Source organism: Coregonus lavaretus, assembly GCF_964263955.1.
Source record: "Coregonus lavaretus genome assembly, chromosome: 4".
Lineage (NCBI taxonomy): Eukaryota > Metazoa > Chordata > Actinopteri > Salmoniformes > Salmonidae > Coregonus > Coregonus lavaretus.
The window spans coordinates 1,555,375-1,568,484 of NC_139991.1; the positions used below are offsets into that span (position 1 = coordinate 1,555,375).

Below are 13,110 nucleotides of genomic sequence, written 5' to 3' on the forward strand. Positions count from 1 at the left end.
CTCTTTAATGTGCCCACTGGATTCTTCTTGAACCTTTGTCTTAGAGGTTGAAAGTGGAGCAGGTTTTAAATATTGATACATAGAAAATATAACCATTAGGGTCTTCTAGCACTGAGTGGCTCTCCCATGGGTTTACTCATGGACAGAGCACAGCTTGGACTGGCTTTGAACCTGAGGCAGGCTGCTGTGTGCATAGGACTACTGATGGAGATTTAAAGTGGCTGTGTGGAGCGCCCATGGTGACACAACATGAGCACCTTTGAAAGGCAAACAGCCTCTGCTCGAAACTTTTATTCATTCTGATGTGCATGCTGGGAACAATTTATTGTCTGTTTGACATGGGTGGGGAAAGCCATCTATGAGGCTTAGCTGAAGTCATCATGGACCATCATGGCTCTCATTAAACCAGGTCATTAAACACATGCATACTTACAAATTATGTCTAAATCAAGTGTCAACTCCCTCCATCCATATATGCTAGTGAGCAAATAAAATGGGCTATGGGAATACTAGATTCAGTCCACAAAACATGACTGGATGAGTCTTGTGTTTCAGAGGTCAAGTGGACAGAGATGCACCGTCTGGCTGACCGGGTTCTGCAGGAGCTGGTGAAGATTGGGATCCTGCGTGGGAGTGTGGAGGACATGCTGAAGGTCCACATGGGCTCTGTCTTCATGTCCCACGGCCTGGGACACGTGCACGACGTGGGCAGCTACCCAGATGTCAGTGTTTCCTGAACCATCCAGGGTGTTAGACACTTAATTAGAGTCTCAATTAAAGGCACAGTCTGTCATTTCTCTGTACTTTGTGGCATCCAGGCAGAGTACAAGCAACTTATTGATATGTTAATTATATTTCTAAGTTATAGCAGTAATTCTAATGGTGTATCTCTGTTGTTGGTCAGGATGTGGAGAGGGGTCCTTGTCAGGAGAATAACCTATGCATTTACACTGGCTAGGAAGTACATGCTGTACGGAGTACAGTACTGATCTGTATCTTCTGATACGGATTTAGCAGTGGAAAGTACAACTTTACTGCCTATACTTATCTACCTAGTACACATTAACATGGGTTATCGCATTATAATTACACTGTAGTAAGATCTCTGAAATGGGTTACATTAATCTGTGCAGTTGAGAAAAATTCATCAGAATTGAGCTGCCTGTGTAAATGCAGCCTCAGTCACCACATGGTGTCTGCAAATGCTTTCTTGAACCTTGAACTAAGTGTTGAAATAATTGCTGCTTCTGATAAAAGAAAGGCCACAATAAGTTACATAACTTGTGTGGGATGGGCACTAGAACAGACTTCTGTAGAAGTTCTGTGAGACAAAATATCAAGAATATTCACTGAAGAGTGACAATGAAATTGAGAATGAAATAACACCTCAAAAGTTGGTTCATAATAAAAACGAAAAGTTGAACAGTATATAAATCCAACACAAACATTTAAATATTTACTTATAAAAAAGTGGATTTGAAACTGAAACATCACCCTGGGGTTTTTCTGAAAGATAACTATAAAGACCTTGCAATGCAATACAACCCTAACATATATTTCAAGTTAGTGGATCAGATAAATGGCCATACTATTTCAAGCATCATTGAAGTTCGTCGCTTGATATCACATAACGCCGACATACATTTTGAAACAATGTTCAGCACTCACTCACTCCAGCCAAAATCAGCTGATCGGCTTCACAAGGGAAGCCACGTGTCACATGACACTTCCAGTCTTGAGCAACATGGCTGCACGACAGGAGTGAGTACATTATTTTCTGTATTATTTCTGTGATTTCTCTTTGTGTTAAGCGTAATTGGGCACTGATTCTAAATAAATAAAAATGTATAATGCATGAATTGTTAGCTCGCTAGCTATCTGCATATACCTGATCAACTAAGCTAACTCTCGTTATCGGTGCTAACTGTCAAGCGTAAGAAAAGAGCGGCGTACTTTTTGCAGGTTGGCAGTCAGGAATCAATGAGCAACGTTGCCAGTTAATTAACTAACTAACTACCTATGCCTGTCTAACTTGATATTTATTCGCAGGATAGGGAAAAAATAGGTGGTTACAGCTCCAGTTTGTGGATAATATTAGCAAGTCTCTCTACAGACGGGTTGCTTCCGGAATAATATTAGTGCTGGGAATTGCCAGGGACCTCACGATACGATATTATCACGATACTTAGCTAGGTGCCGATACGATATGTACTGCGATTCTATATGTATCACGATTTATCACATTTCGATGTCTGCGGCAGAGGGACAGGAGAGAGCCATAATTATAAAAACTAGTTTTGATCAGTCAAGCACTGAAAACATGTTGGCTCACCATTTAAAAGTAAGATTGAGGCCAAACTATAGGACGTTTTTGCGCAGGTACAGCCAACTAGCACTAGCCAACATTAACTACCTAGCAAAAAAAAGGGAGAGAGAATCGATATAATATTGTAAAAAATACGCTACTGCAGTGGTCACCAACCTTTGAGTCAAGATCACTTTTGCAGTCCAAAAACAAGCCGAGATCTACTGCTCAGACCATGCAACATTAATAAAAACAGTTCTGTAGGAATGAAGTTTGTGCAGTAGGCCTAATACTTTGTCACAGCATATTGGCTATATGTGCGTGGCCTGCCAATATTGTTATTCTAAGACCATATTATATTTAAAAACTCGAGCTTTGATAACGAAATAGATCAGTTGTACCACTTGCGAGGCACAGCTGAGCATACATTGAAGTAATTCGCTTTTTTATTTTACTGAACTGAGTATCTGCATCTGATGGTCAGTCTCAGCGGAGGGAGGGAGAGAGCAGCAGAGGGTCCGCCTCTCACTGTCCCTGCTCTCTCCTTTACTCCGGTGAGACTGGACAGAGAGAGGAAACCGTCCTACCACGGATGGCGAAACTCGAGTCGCACCGCATTATTTTTGCCTCATGCACAAATTCATGTTGCTTTGACTAGAGGAAGTGAAATATTCCTTGATATTAAAATAGATATGACAAGCTGCTAATAATAAAAGCGCAGGCCTATCGATACACTTGGCTACTAATTAATTGCAGCTGTGGCGCGAGAGGAAGTAGGGAGAAGCGCGTTTTGTAAAAGTGTTGACTGTGCTGAATAAAAACTTTAAAACAAACTAACTCATAAAAACAGCAGGGCTTTGCTGTATTCTTTGACAGTTTATCTCTGGTCATGGTTTTAAAAGTTATGAAATCTCACGTAGGCTAGTATCAAACTTTGCTGTGGGGTCATGGAAGCTGTACTAGGCACTGTGATTTGAGCTATCTAATTGGCCAGCGCAGTAGGCACACTTGATTTAACTACAGCTCTTCTGGTCAGCCGGGTAGATGGAGTTTGACCCTTCAGACAAATTAAATGTTCAAAAGACATTGCCTACCTGGCACGCAGGGCTTCTGAATCAAGTGCACCTTCTGTCAAAAGCGCAAAGTCTAATCAAATAAAAAAAAAGGAGCGCAAGCCTTTATCGTTGGCTTTTCTACAGAAATGTTTGGTGATCAACTAAGAATGCCTAGAATATCGACCGGTTGGTGGCCACTGCTCTACTGTATCGATTTTCCCCATCCCTACAATATGTCAATGCTCCAATTGTTATTAATTGATATGGAGGTGATATGATGCATTATACTATATCCTCCTATCATAGCTCATGTTTCTTGTTTAAATGTACTGCATCTCTGAAACAGGAAGCCCACGTTGAAACCCACTCACATGATCACAGAAGTGTTTAGACAACTTATTGTTGAGTTGACAAAATCTGAGGCAGGTTGGTGATCAACAACTCTACAGTTAGTGATCTTTGATCATGTAAATCGGTATGTGTTGTTACTAAATCACACTAGGAAGGGAGCACTCTCCAGAGATCAAGTGTTATCTTTACCACACACTGGGGATCATTAAACCAGATCCATTTAGGGCAATAATGTTCTACAGTTCCATCCATCTGAGTTTGTGCACAATCATCTTTTTTGTTGAGTGTAAAACTCTTGAGTCCTAAAAATGGTCAATATCCTCACCACTTCTGCTAAAGTTTCACTAAAAATGTCACTTTCATAACTGTGTGCAGTGTAATGATGAACAACTATTTTAATTTTTTAAATTGTATATTTACTAAAGGGTTTGTCAGTATTTTATAGATTATTTTTTTGAATGTTTCAGTTCAGCTGATTCTGTCTAAGGCAGGCAATTGGGTTAGGTAACTGAAAATAGCAAACTACTAGACAGTAATGTACAACATATTAACCCATTTCCCAATGCTGTCTTTCTGTAGACCTGTGTATTGGCTGGGCAAAGACACCCTGAGAGTGTCAGCAGCCCTGTTTGCTGAGAACCGGCGGCGGCTGTGCCAGGGCCTGAAGGCCAAGGATGGGATGCCCCCCAAGTCTGTGGTCGTGCTGCAGGGAGGGGAGCAGAAGCAGAGATACTGCACCGATACAGACATGCTCTTCAGACAGGTACATGTTTAATAACAGTCAATTACAGATATGCCTTTTATCCCAAAGCAGCGTATAGTGCATACATTTTCATATTGATGACCCCAACGGGAATTGAATCCACAATTCTGCCGTTGCTCTACCAACTGAGCCACATAGGATCACACATTGATGAGATGGATGAAATGTGACTGAGGACCCTGGCTGACTCTTGACTCATGTGGTTCTGTTCTGTAGGAGTCCTTCTTCCATTGGGCTTTTGGAGTGACTGAAGCCGACTGCTACGGAGCCATCGATGTGGACACTGGAAAATCCATCCTCTTTGTGCCCAAGCTGCCTGAGAGCTATGCAACCTGGATGGGAGAGTGAGTCAGTCACTGTAACTCAAACTATATGTGAATATGATCAGCCTCAGGAGACAGCCCACCACTTTCAGCATCATGGACTCAGACACTAAGAATACTCCTTAGGCCTGCTCATTTAAAACAAATTGTGTCATTGTCTGTTGACAGGATCCATCCGCGGGAATACTTCAAGGAGAAATACGCCGTCGATGAGGTGCAATACACCTGTGATGTAAGTTAGTGTGTCACGTTTGCATGCACATACTGTACACCTTACCCATCTTTGTAGTGTTGTAGCTTAGCTTGTGACCTTGTAGCTTCACTCGTTTCCCTCTATTTGATAGTCAGTTCTCTCTGATCCCTCAACAATGCTGCCTTTCTTTCTGAACTCTTACAGATTGCTGATGTCTTCTCCAAGATGAAGCTTAGAGCCCTTCTCACTTTGGTTTGCTCTTAATATATTCTGTTGATGCTATGATAGTGGTTTACAGTAGCAGTTCATTAGATAAAGTATCATTTTAAGAGAGACGTGAAAGTGGGCCTGATAAGTATTTCATGTTTCTTCCAGCGTGGACAGAACACAGATAGTGGAAGTACCTGCCGCGAAGCCTCCTTTGAAGGAATCAGTCAGTACGTTTAATTGGCATCAATTGATATCCATTTGAATCAAACTTGTATTTCTAATTTATTTGGTTGAATGTTTTACCTTGATCAAATGATCTTGTGTCTTATATTTCAGATTCCAAGTGAACAACACTCTTCTGCATCCAGTCATTGTGGAATGGTAAGTACTGTATGATACTATATCCAGCTCGTAACCATTGGTTGCTGCTTCTTTTCTGTTATTTATGTGGAACTATTTTTGTAAAACCTTATTAGTCTACTGTGGCTGTTTCACACTGAGTCATCTGAGGTGGTGACTGGATCTCTAATATGAAGAGAATCATTAAGACATAAATGGTGGTAGAAACCATGACCAAGAATAGAATCAGAAAAACACCTCACTAACAAGATGGCAAGATGCTGATTTCCCTGAAAGATAAAGAGGGCAGTGGAAGGCTCCTCCAGCAGTGAGGAATGGATGAGTAATACAGGTATTATTTCTGCATTCATTATGAGCTACCAAATATAAAGCACCCACATGCATACACACACAAACACAGAGCTTTGGCTTTCATCATCATTCTTTTGCCTCTGGTTGGGTGCTATAAGCCAGGCTTAGTATGTGTTTGTGCATGATATAATTAAGCAGTAAGGCCCAAGGGGGTGTGGTATATGACCAATATACCACAGCTAAGGGCTGTTCTTATGCACGATACAATGCGGAGTGCCTGGATACAGCCCTTAGCCGTGGTATATTGGCCATATACCACAAACCCTGAGGTGCCTTATTGCTATTATAAGCTGGTTACCAACGTAATTGAACAGTAAAAAGTCATGTTTTGTCATACCCGTGGTATATGGTCTGACATAGCATGGCTTTCAGCCAATCAGCATTTCAGGGCTCGAACCACCCGGTTTATAATATAGAAATATACACCTGGCATATTGATCTAGGAGGCTCTTGACTCCTTGTTCCTTCTCTTCCTGCAGCCGGCTGACTAAGACTGACATGGAGCTGGAGGTCCTGCGATACACTAACCGGATTTCCAGTGAAGCCCATAAAGAGGTAAAATCCTGCAGAACAGACAGACAGACAGACATACCTGCCACAGGGGGAGAAGGAGCTCAAGATTCTGGCTCATCTGTGCATTTTGGATTTTAGGGGACCAAAAGTATTGGGACAAATTCACTTATGTGTATTAAAGTAGTCCACAGTTTAGTATTTGGTCCCATATTCCTAGCACGCAATGATTACATCAAGCTTGTGACTACAAACTTGTTGGATGCATTTGCTGTTTGTGTTGGTTGTGTTTCAGATTATTTGGTGCCCAATATAAATGAATGGTAAATAATGTATTGTGTCATTTTAGAGTTACTTTTATTGTAAATAAGAATAGAATATGTTTCTAAACACTTCTACATTCATGTGGATGCTACCATGACTACGGATAGTCCTGAATTAATCATGAATAAAGATAAGTGAGAAAGTTGGATGCACAAATATCATACCCCCCAAAAATGCTAACCTCCCCTGTTATTGTAATGTTGAGAGGTTAGCATGTCTTGGGGGTATGATATTTGTGCGTTATCATTATTCACAATTAATTCAGGACTATCCTAAGTCATGGTAGCATCCACATGAATGTAGAAGTGTTTAGAAACATATTCTATTCTTATTTACAATAAAAGTAACTCTAAAATGACACAATACATTATTTACCATTCATTTATATTGGGCACCAAATAATCTGAAACACAACCAACACAAACAGCAAATGCATCCAACAAATTTATAGTCACAAGCTTGATGTAATCATTGTGTGCTAGGAATATGGGACCAAATACTAAACTTTGGTACACTACATAGCCTTTGGTCCCCTAAAATGGGGGGACTATGTACAAAAAGTGCTGTAATTTCTAAACGGTTCACCCGATGTGGATGAAAGTACCCTCAAATTAAAGCTGAGAGTCTGCACTTTAACCTCATAGTAATTGTATCATTACAAAGTGCTGGAGTACAGAGCCAAAACAACCAAAAATGTGTCACTGTCCCAATACTTTTGGAGCTCACCATGTTGTTATATCAAGATTCATATATGAATATAATCAAAGCTAAAATAATACATCTCAGAGGCATCAATGCCCACTTGCAGCCTTGTATATCACAGGTACAGCCAACCTGAAGTGCTTTTTTCATTTCTCTTCAGATCATGAAGAATGTGAGACCTGGACAGAAAGAGTATGAAATGGAGAGGTGAGTGGAGCTTTTTATCATGAAGGGTATGCCTGCAATATTGAACTGTTTCTACCGTATAAAAGTATATTGTATGACGAAAAGGCTATGTAGTGTACTATGTCCTGTCTGACCATAAAGGTGATGGTAGAACAGTATGTTCCTTATCTATGCCAAGGTGTGTTCCTCTGGATAAACTACATTCACAGCACTACAGATCTGATCACTACTGAAGTCATAAGTATTTGGACAAATTCACTTATAGTGTAGTCAAAAGGGTAGTATTTGGTCCCATATTCCTTGCACGCAATGACAACATCATGCTTGTGACTATAAACGTGTTGGATTCATTTTGGTTTGTCTTGTGCCATTTACTTTTATTGTAAGTAAGAATAGAAGATGTTTCTGAACACTTCTACCTTAATGTGGATGTTACCATGATAATGGACCATCAGGCAAAAATCCTATCCTCCCCTGTTATTAGTAATGGTGAGAGGTTAGCATGTTTTGTTGTAGCCTCTGAACGGCATCTCACTCATCATTATTCATGATTTTTCTTAATCGTGGCATTATCATGATTTATTTAGAAGGGTTCAGAAATATCTTATCCACTGACTTAGAAAGAAAATGATTAGTCATCATTCATCATTCAGTTACTATTGGGCAAAACATAATCCAAAACAAGTTTGTAGAGTCACAAGTTTGATGTAATCATTGCATGCAAGGAATAAGGGACCAAATAATAAACTTTTGACTACTTTGATACACTATAAGTGCATTTGTCCAAGTACTTATGACTTCTTCACATGGGGGGGACAATACATGAAGTGCTTTTATTTCTAAATGGTAAAACAGAGACAGTATGTATGAAAATCCCCTCAAATAAAAGGTGACATTCTGTACTGTCACCTCATGTGAAACATTTGATTTAAAATCTAAAATGCTGGAGTATAGAGACAAATGAAAAAATGACTTCACTGTCCAAATACATATGGAGGGGAGTGTATTTACGATGTAGCAACAGCCACCCACTGAGCTGAATCAATTTCCTGTTTCTAGCTGGCAGCTTTTTGTGTTTTTAATTAAACCTTCATCTGGGTGACTGAAGAGTGTAAATAATCTGAGCTACTATATCAGCGCCCCTCGCCAGCCCACTATCTGACTAATTGACTGCAGCAAGAACGTGCAGCAGAGAATATGTAATCACTGACTCAAGTCTCCAGTGAATAGACAAATAAACTAGTGAAGATGAGTCCAAATGCTTTTATTATACTATCCTCCTGTTAAGTATCAGGCGATGGAGATCTTCAAGGTGGGGTCGCTTTGGATAAAAGCGTCTGCTAAATGGCATATTATTATTATTATTATTATATTATTATAGGTTTAAGTGACTCCCCTCTTGTATTCTAGGCTAATGAATATGAAAAATGAGGTTAACCCCCTCATATATTGTCATTGTTAGAGCTGGGGAGCTTCTTGTGTATGGTCGCTCATGTCAATGCTTTACTGTTGCAGCCTGTTCCAGCACTACTGCTACTCTCATGGGGGAATGCGTCACACCTCCTACACCTGTATCTGTGGAACGTAAGGCACTTCCCTTTGCTACACAGAATGGGGTTAATGGAGAACATAGAGCATCTGAAATGCATGACAGCTGAGGTCAATTTGGATATACAGAAATTAGGTGCTATTTTTCTATCTGACTTGTATGTTCAGTGCCTCTATAATGACCTACTTGTATGCTTAAATCTTCAACAGTGGAAACAATGGCTCAGTTCTGCACTATGGCCATGCAGGAGCTCCTAATGACAAGACCATCCATGACGGAGACATGTGGTAAGTCGGCCATCATTTCACATGATGTGTCGTTATTCCACTCCTCAATTGTCCTTTTTGGGTTGTTTGCTTGGTTTTGTTAGATGTGTTCATTTCGTCTTGGATTTGTATATCAAAAACACTTGCAGTGATCTGTTGTTTTGTTTAATGGAATACTGTACATCTCAGATAGCTACACCTCCCCAGCTGTCATTAGTATAGTAGGGTGTTGTCTTGTACTCACTGTTAGCTGGATCCACTGAGTGGCTCTCCCATGGGTTTACTCATAGACAGAGCACAGCTTGGACTGGGTTTGAACCTGAGGCAGGCTGCTGTGTGTATAGGGACTACTGATGGAGATTTAAAGTGGCTGTGTGGAGCGCCCATGGTGACACAACATGAGCACCTTTGAAAGCCAAAACTTGTATTCATTCTGATGTACATGCTGTGAACAATTTCTCTGATTTATGTTTGGAAATGATGCTGGAATGGCTGTAGAGCCCTCTGGGTGAGCAATAACACTGATGTAACTGTGACCTGTGGTTTTTTCTTGCAGTCTGTTTGACATGGGTGGAGAATACTACTGCTACTCCTCTGACATCACCTGCTCTTTCCCAGCCAATGGAAAGTTCACTCCAGACCAGAAGGCCATCTATGAGGCTGTGCTCAAGTCATCACGGGCTGTCATGGCTGCCATTAAACCAGGTATGATCATACTGTACACAGGCAGGATTGAGGAAGCATTCACTAAACATACAGTACAAACTTAGCTTGGGCAATTTGTTCTATGGTTAGACTAATAGTGAGTTGTTGAAGTCTGAAGACTACCACAGAACATGCCATATCCTCACCACCAGTCATTATCACCTGCATACTAGGCTGCTTTGAAACTTTTAACCTCCAATTAAAAACCTGACTGGAGGGGTCTTGTGTTTCAGAGGTCAAGTGGACAGAGATGCACCGTCTGGCTGACCGGGTTCACCTAGAAGAGCTGGTGAAGATTGGGATCCTGCGTGGGAGTGTGGAGGACATGCTGAAGGTCCACATGGGCTCTGTCTTCATGCCCCACGGCCTGGGACACCTGCTGGGCATCGACGTGCACGACGTGGGCGGATACCCAGAGGTCAGTACCAAAGAGATAGATACAGTATTCTATTTATCTCAATGATCAGTGCTACATAAAGTTCTAAATACACTTCCAAAAAGACATGAGTGGCTCTTTCCTTATGGACAAAGCTAACGTCCGTGTCATGTCGCTTGTTCTTGGTTACACAGGGTATTGAGCGGGTCAACGAGCCCGGTCTGAAGAGCTTGAGGATGGGCCGTCTGGTGCAGGAGCGCATGGTCCTGACTGTGGAGCCTGGTATCTACTTCATCAACCACCTGCTGGACCAGGCCTTGGCCAACCCAGCCCAGAGCTGCTTCATCAACAATGAAGTGCTGGCCCGCTTCCGCGGCTTTGGAGGGGTACGTTTACCTGTCCACAGACAATTTGTGCTAATTCGTTTATGTGCTGGTTTTACTGTCAAAGTGAACCACCCAAAGCTTGCACATAGAAACCCCTTGGTCTCAATCAACTCCATGGCAGCAAATAATATACACATATGCTCTTCTGTTAAGTCTTCTGCTATAACTGCTTCCCCCTGATCCTTATCTGCTGTTGATTGTTAACCTTGGCTCTGACCCTCGTGTCTTACTGGATGTTTCCCCTCCTCTGTCCAGGTGCGTATTGAGGACGACATTGCAGTGACTGCCAGTGGAATGGAGCTGCTCACCTGTGTCCCTCGTACAGTGGAGGAGATTGAGGCTTTCATGGCCGACCGTGGAAAATCCTTCTAAGTAACGTCACTCAAATCCAAGATGATCTAACCAAATGGTATTTTCACTCCTAAATCTGGAGAGAATATCTGTTTTCTGATATAAAGGATGCAGTTTCTCTAATGATATCTTACCTGTCTACATAATGCTATATCTAATCAATAATGGATGCTTTAAATGCTGAACTTTTCAACAAAAGCAGGTTAAACTACCTATACTATTTTAAGCTCTTAGTGATAAAGATAATTTTGAAAATGAAGAGAAATGCAGTGTATTAAACTGCTGTGGCCATCTTGCCATGTAAAAACAGTGTTGACGGTTGACAATATTTCAGTGCCTGGTTAATTGCTTTATGACTGTGTGTAATAATATACTTTATTTTCTTGGACATTTATGCAATTCTCATAAAATACAGTGCAATTTAAGTAAATAAACCCCTCAATTTGCAGTTTTGCGTTCTGTGACATTTGTAGAGGGTGCTTCCATTTGTAAATGCCAGGGAACATAAAGTGTCATGGAACAGTGGGTTGGTTTACTACAACTTTGTAGTAATACTGCCAGTCTTCACTAGATGGGGTCCTTAAGTCATTCTCAAGTTCATGTAGCTCTGGTAAGAAGAGTTGCCTTGTTTCGATGCTCTTATTTGTTACAGATTTGATTCACACCACCAGTGAACTGGTGTTCAAATAAATGGAATGACTACAAATATGCACTAAATAAGTACAAACAACAGAAGTTTATTTACCCATTCTCTCCAACAGTGTCAATCAAACCTTGCCCATTTCCATTATGAAGTAGTGTACAGTACATTGCAGATGTTTGCATTAAAATTCAAAATACTAAAGTATAGCATTTCAGTCATACCCCATGCCTCTGATAAAAAAAAAAGATAGTGTTATGTTAAATAAGTGTTAAATCATCAACTTAAATACTTGGCAGTTGGCACATTCAGTTAATTCCCTTTAACTCAGACAAAGTTGCATTGAATACACTATATTATCATGTCTTTACCTACAGATTCCATCCCAGATGTAGCATCTCATTACACATACAGTACATACAGGATGAGAACACATCAACCATGGTAAATATGTCCTCAAAACCTTTTATTACAGTGAATGTTACTATGCTGGATGGAATCAAAAAGGAACTCCTTGCTCTTGAGGTACAATACAGGATAAAGGACAAAATAGTGGGGCATAATACTTTACTGGCATGGTCAATGTATCACCTTTGTTTAGGTGTTTACTAGGCCTACATGAGCATAACAATTTACAATGGTGTAATACTTTTTATCTCACACAAATGTAGTAGTTATTTTACCTTCTCTTTAAGAAGTATAGTGTTCTAGAACTTCTAACCATCTGCTTTAACCATCCAGTGGGCTCTGGAATGCCTACATCCCTTTCCTAGGCAGCGATTGGTGGAGAGGTAACAGACGTTTTAACCCTGCAGCCAAAAGTGGCCACTGGTGGCTGATAAACCAACGCCCTCCCTGGGGACCCCAACAAATAAATAAAGAGGGCATTCTGCTCTGTTCAGTCACTGGGACGACCTGCTGAATTGCCTTCAGTTCAGCAACGTCTTAATTCACTCATTCATGTATATATGTGTGATATATATATATATATATATATATATATATATATATATATATATATATATATATATATATATATATATATATACACACAGTGGGGGAAAAAAGTATTTAGTCAGCCACCAATTGTGCAAGTTTTCCCACTTAAAAAGATAAGAGAGGCCTGTCATTTTCATCATAGGTACACGTCAACTATGACAGACACAATGAGAATTTTTTTTCCAGAAAATCACATTGTAGGATT

At 40.5% G+C, this 13,110-nt stretch overlaps 1 protein-coding gene across 1 annotated transcript; it reads left to right on the forward strand.

The window, feature by feature from the left end:
- The first annotated feature begins 1,676 nt into the window (after nucleotides 1-1,676).
- LOC311127599 (xaa-Pro dipeptidase-like) lies at nucleotides 1,677-11,714 on the forward strand. Its single transcript, XM_084159417.1, has 15 exons — nucleotides 1,677-1,761; nucleotides 4,291-4,474; nucleotides 4,691-4,818; nucleotides 4,966-5,029; nucleotides 5,195-5,242; nucleotides 5,366-5,427; nucleotides 5,537-5,581; nucleotides 6,391-6,466; nucleotides 7,608-7,654; nucleotides 9,149-9,217; nucleotides 9,392-9,469; nucleotides 10,005-10,153; nucleotides 10,387-10,571; nucleotides 10,724-10,915; nucleotides 11,171-11,714. The coding sequence occupies exons 1-15, from the start codon at nucleotides 1,721-1,723 to the stop codon at nucleotides 11,285-11,287; spliced, it is 1,485 nt and encodes a 494-aa protein (XP_084015543.1). The 5' UTR covers nucleotides 1,677-1,720; the 3' UTR covers nucleotides 11,288-11,714.
- Nucleotides 11,715-13,110: the final 1,396 nt, after the last annotated feature.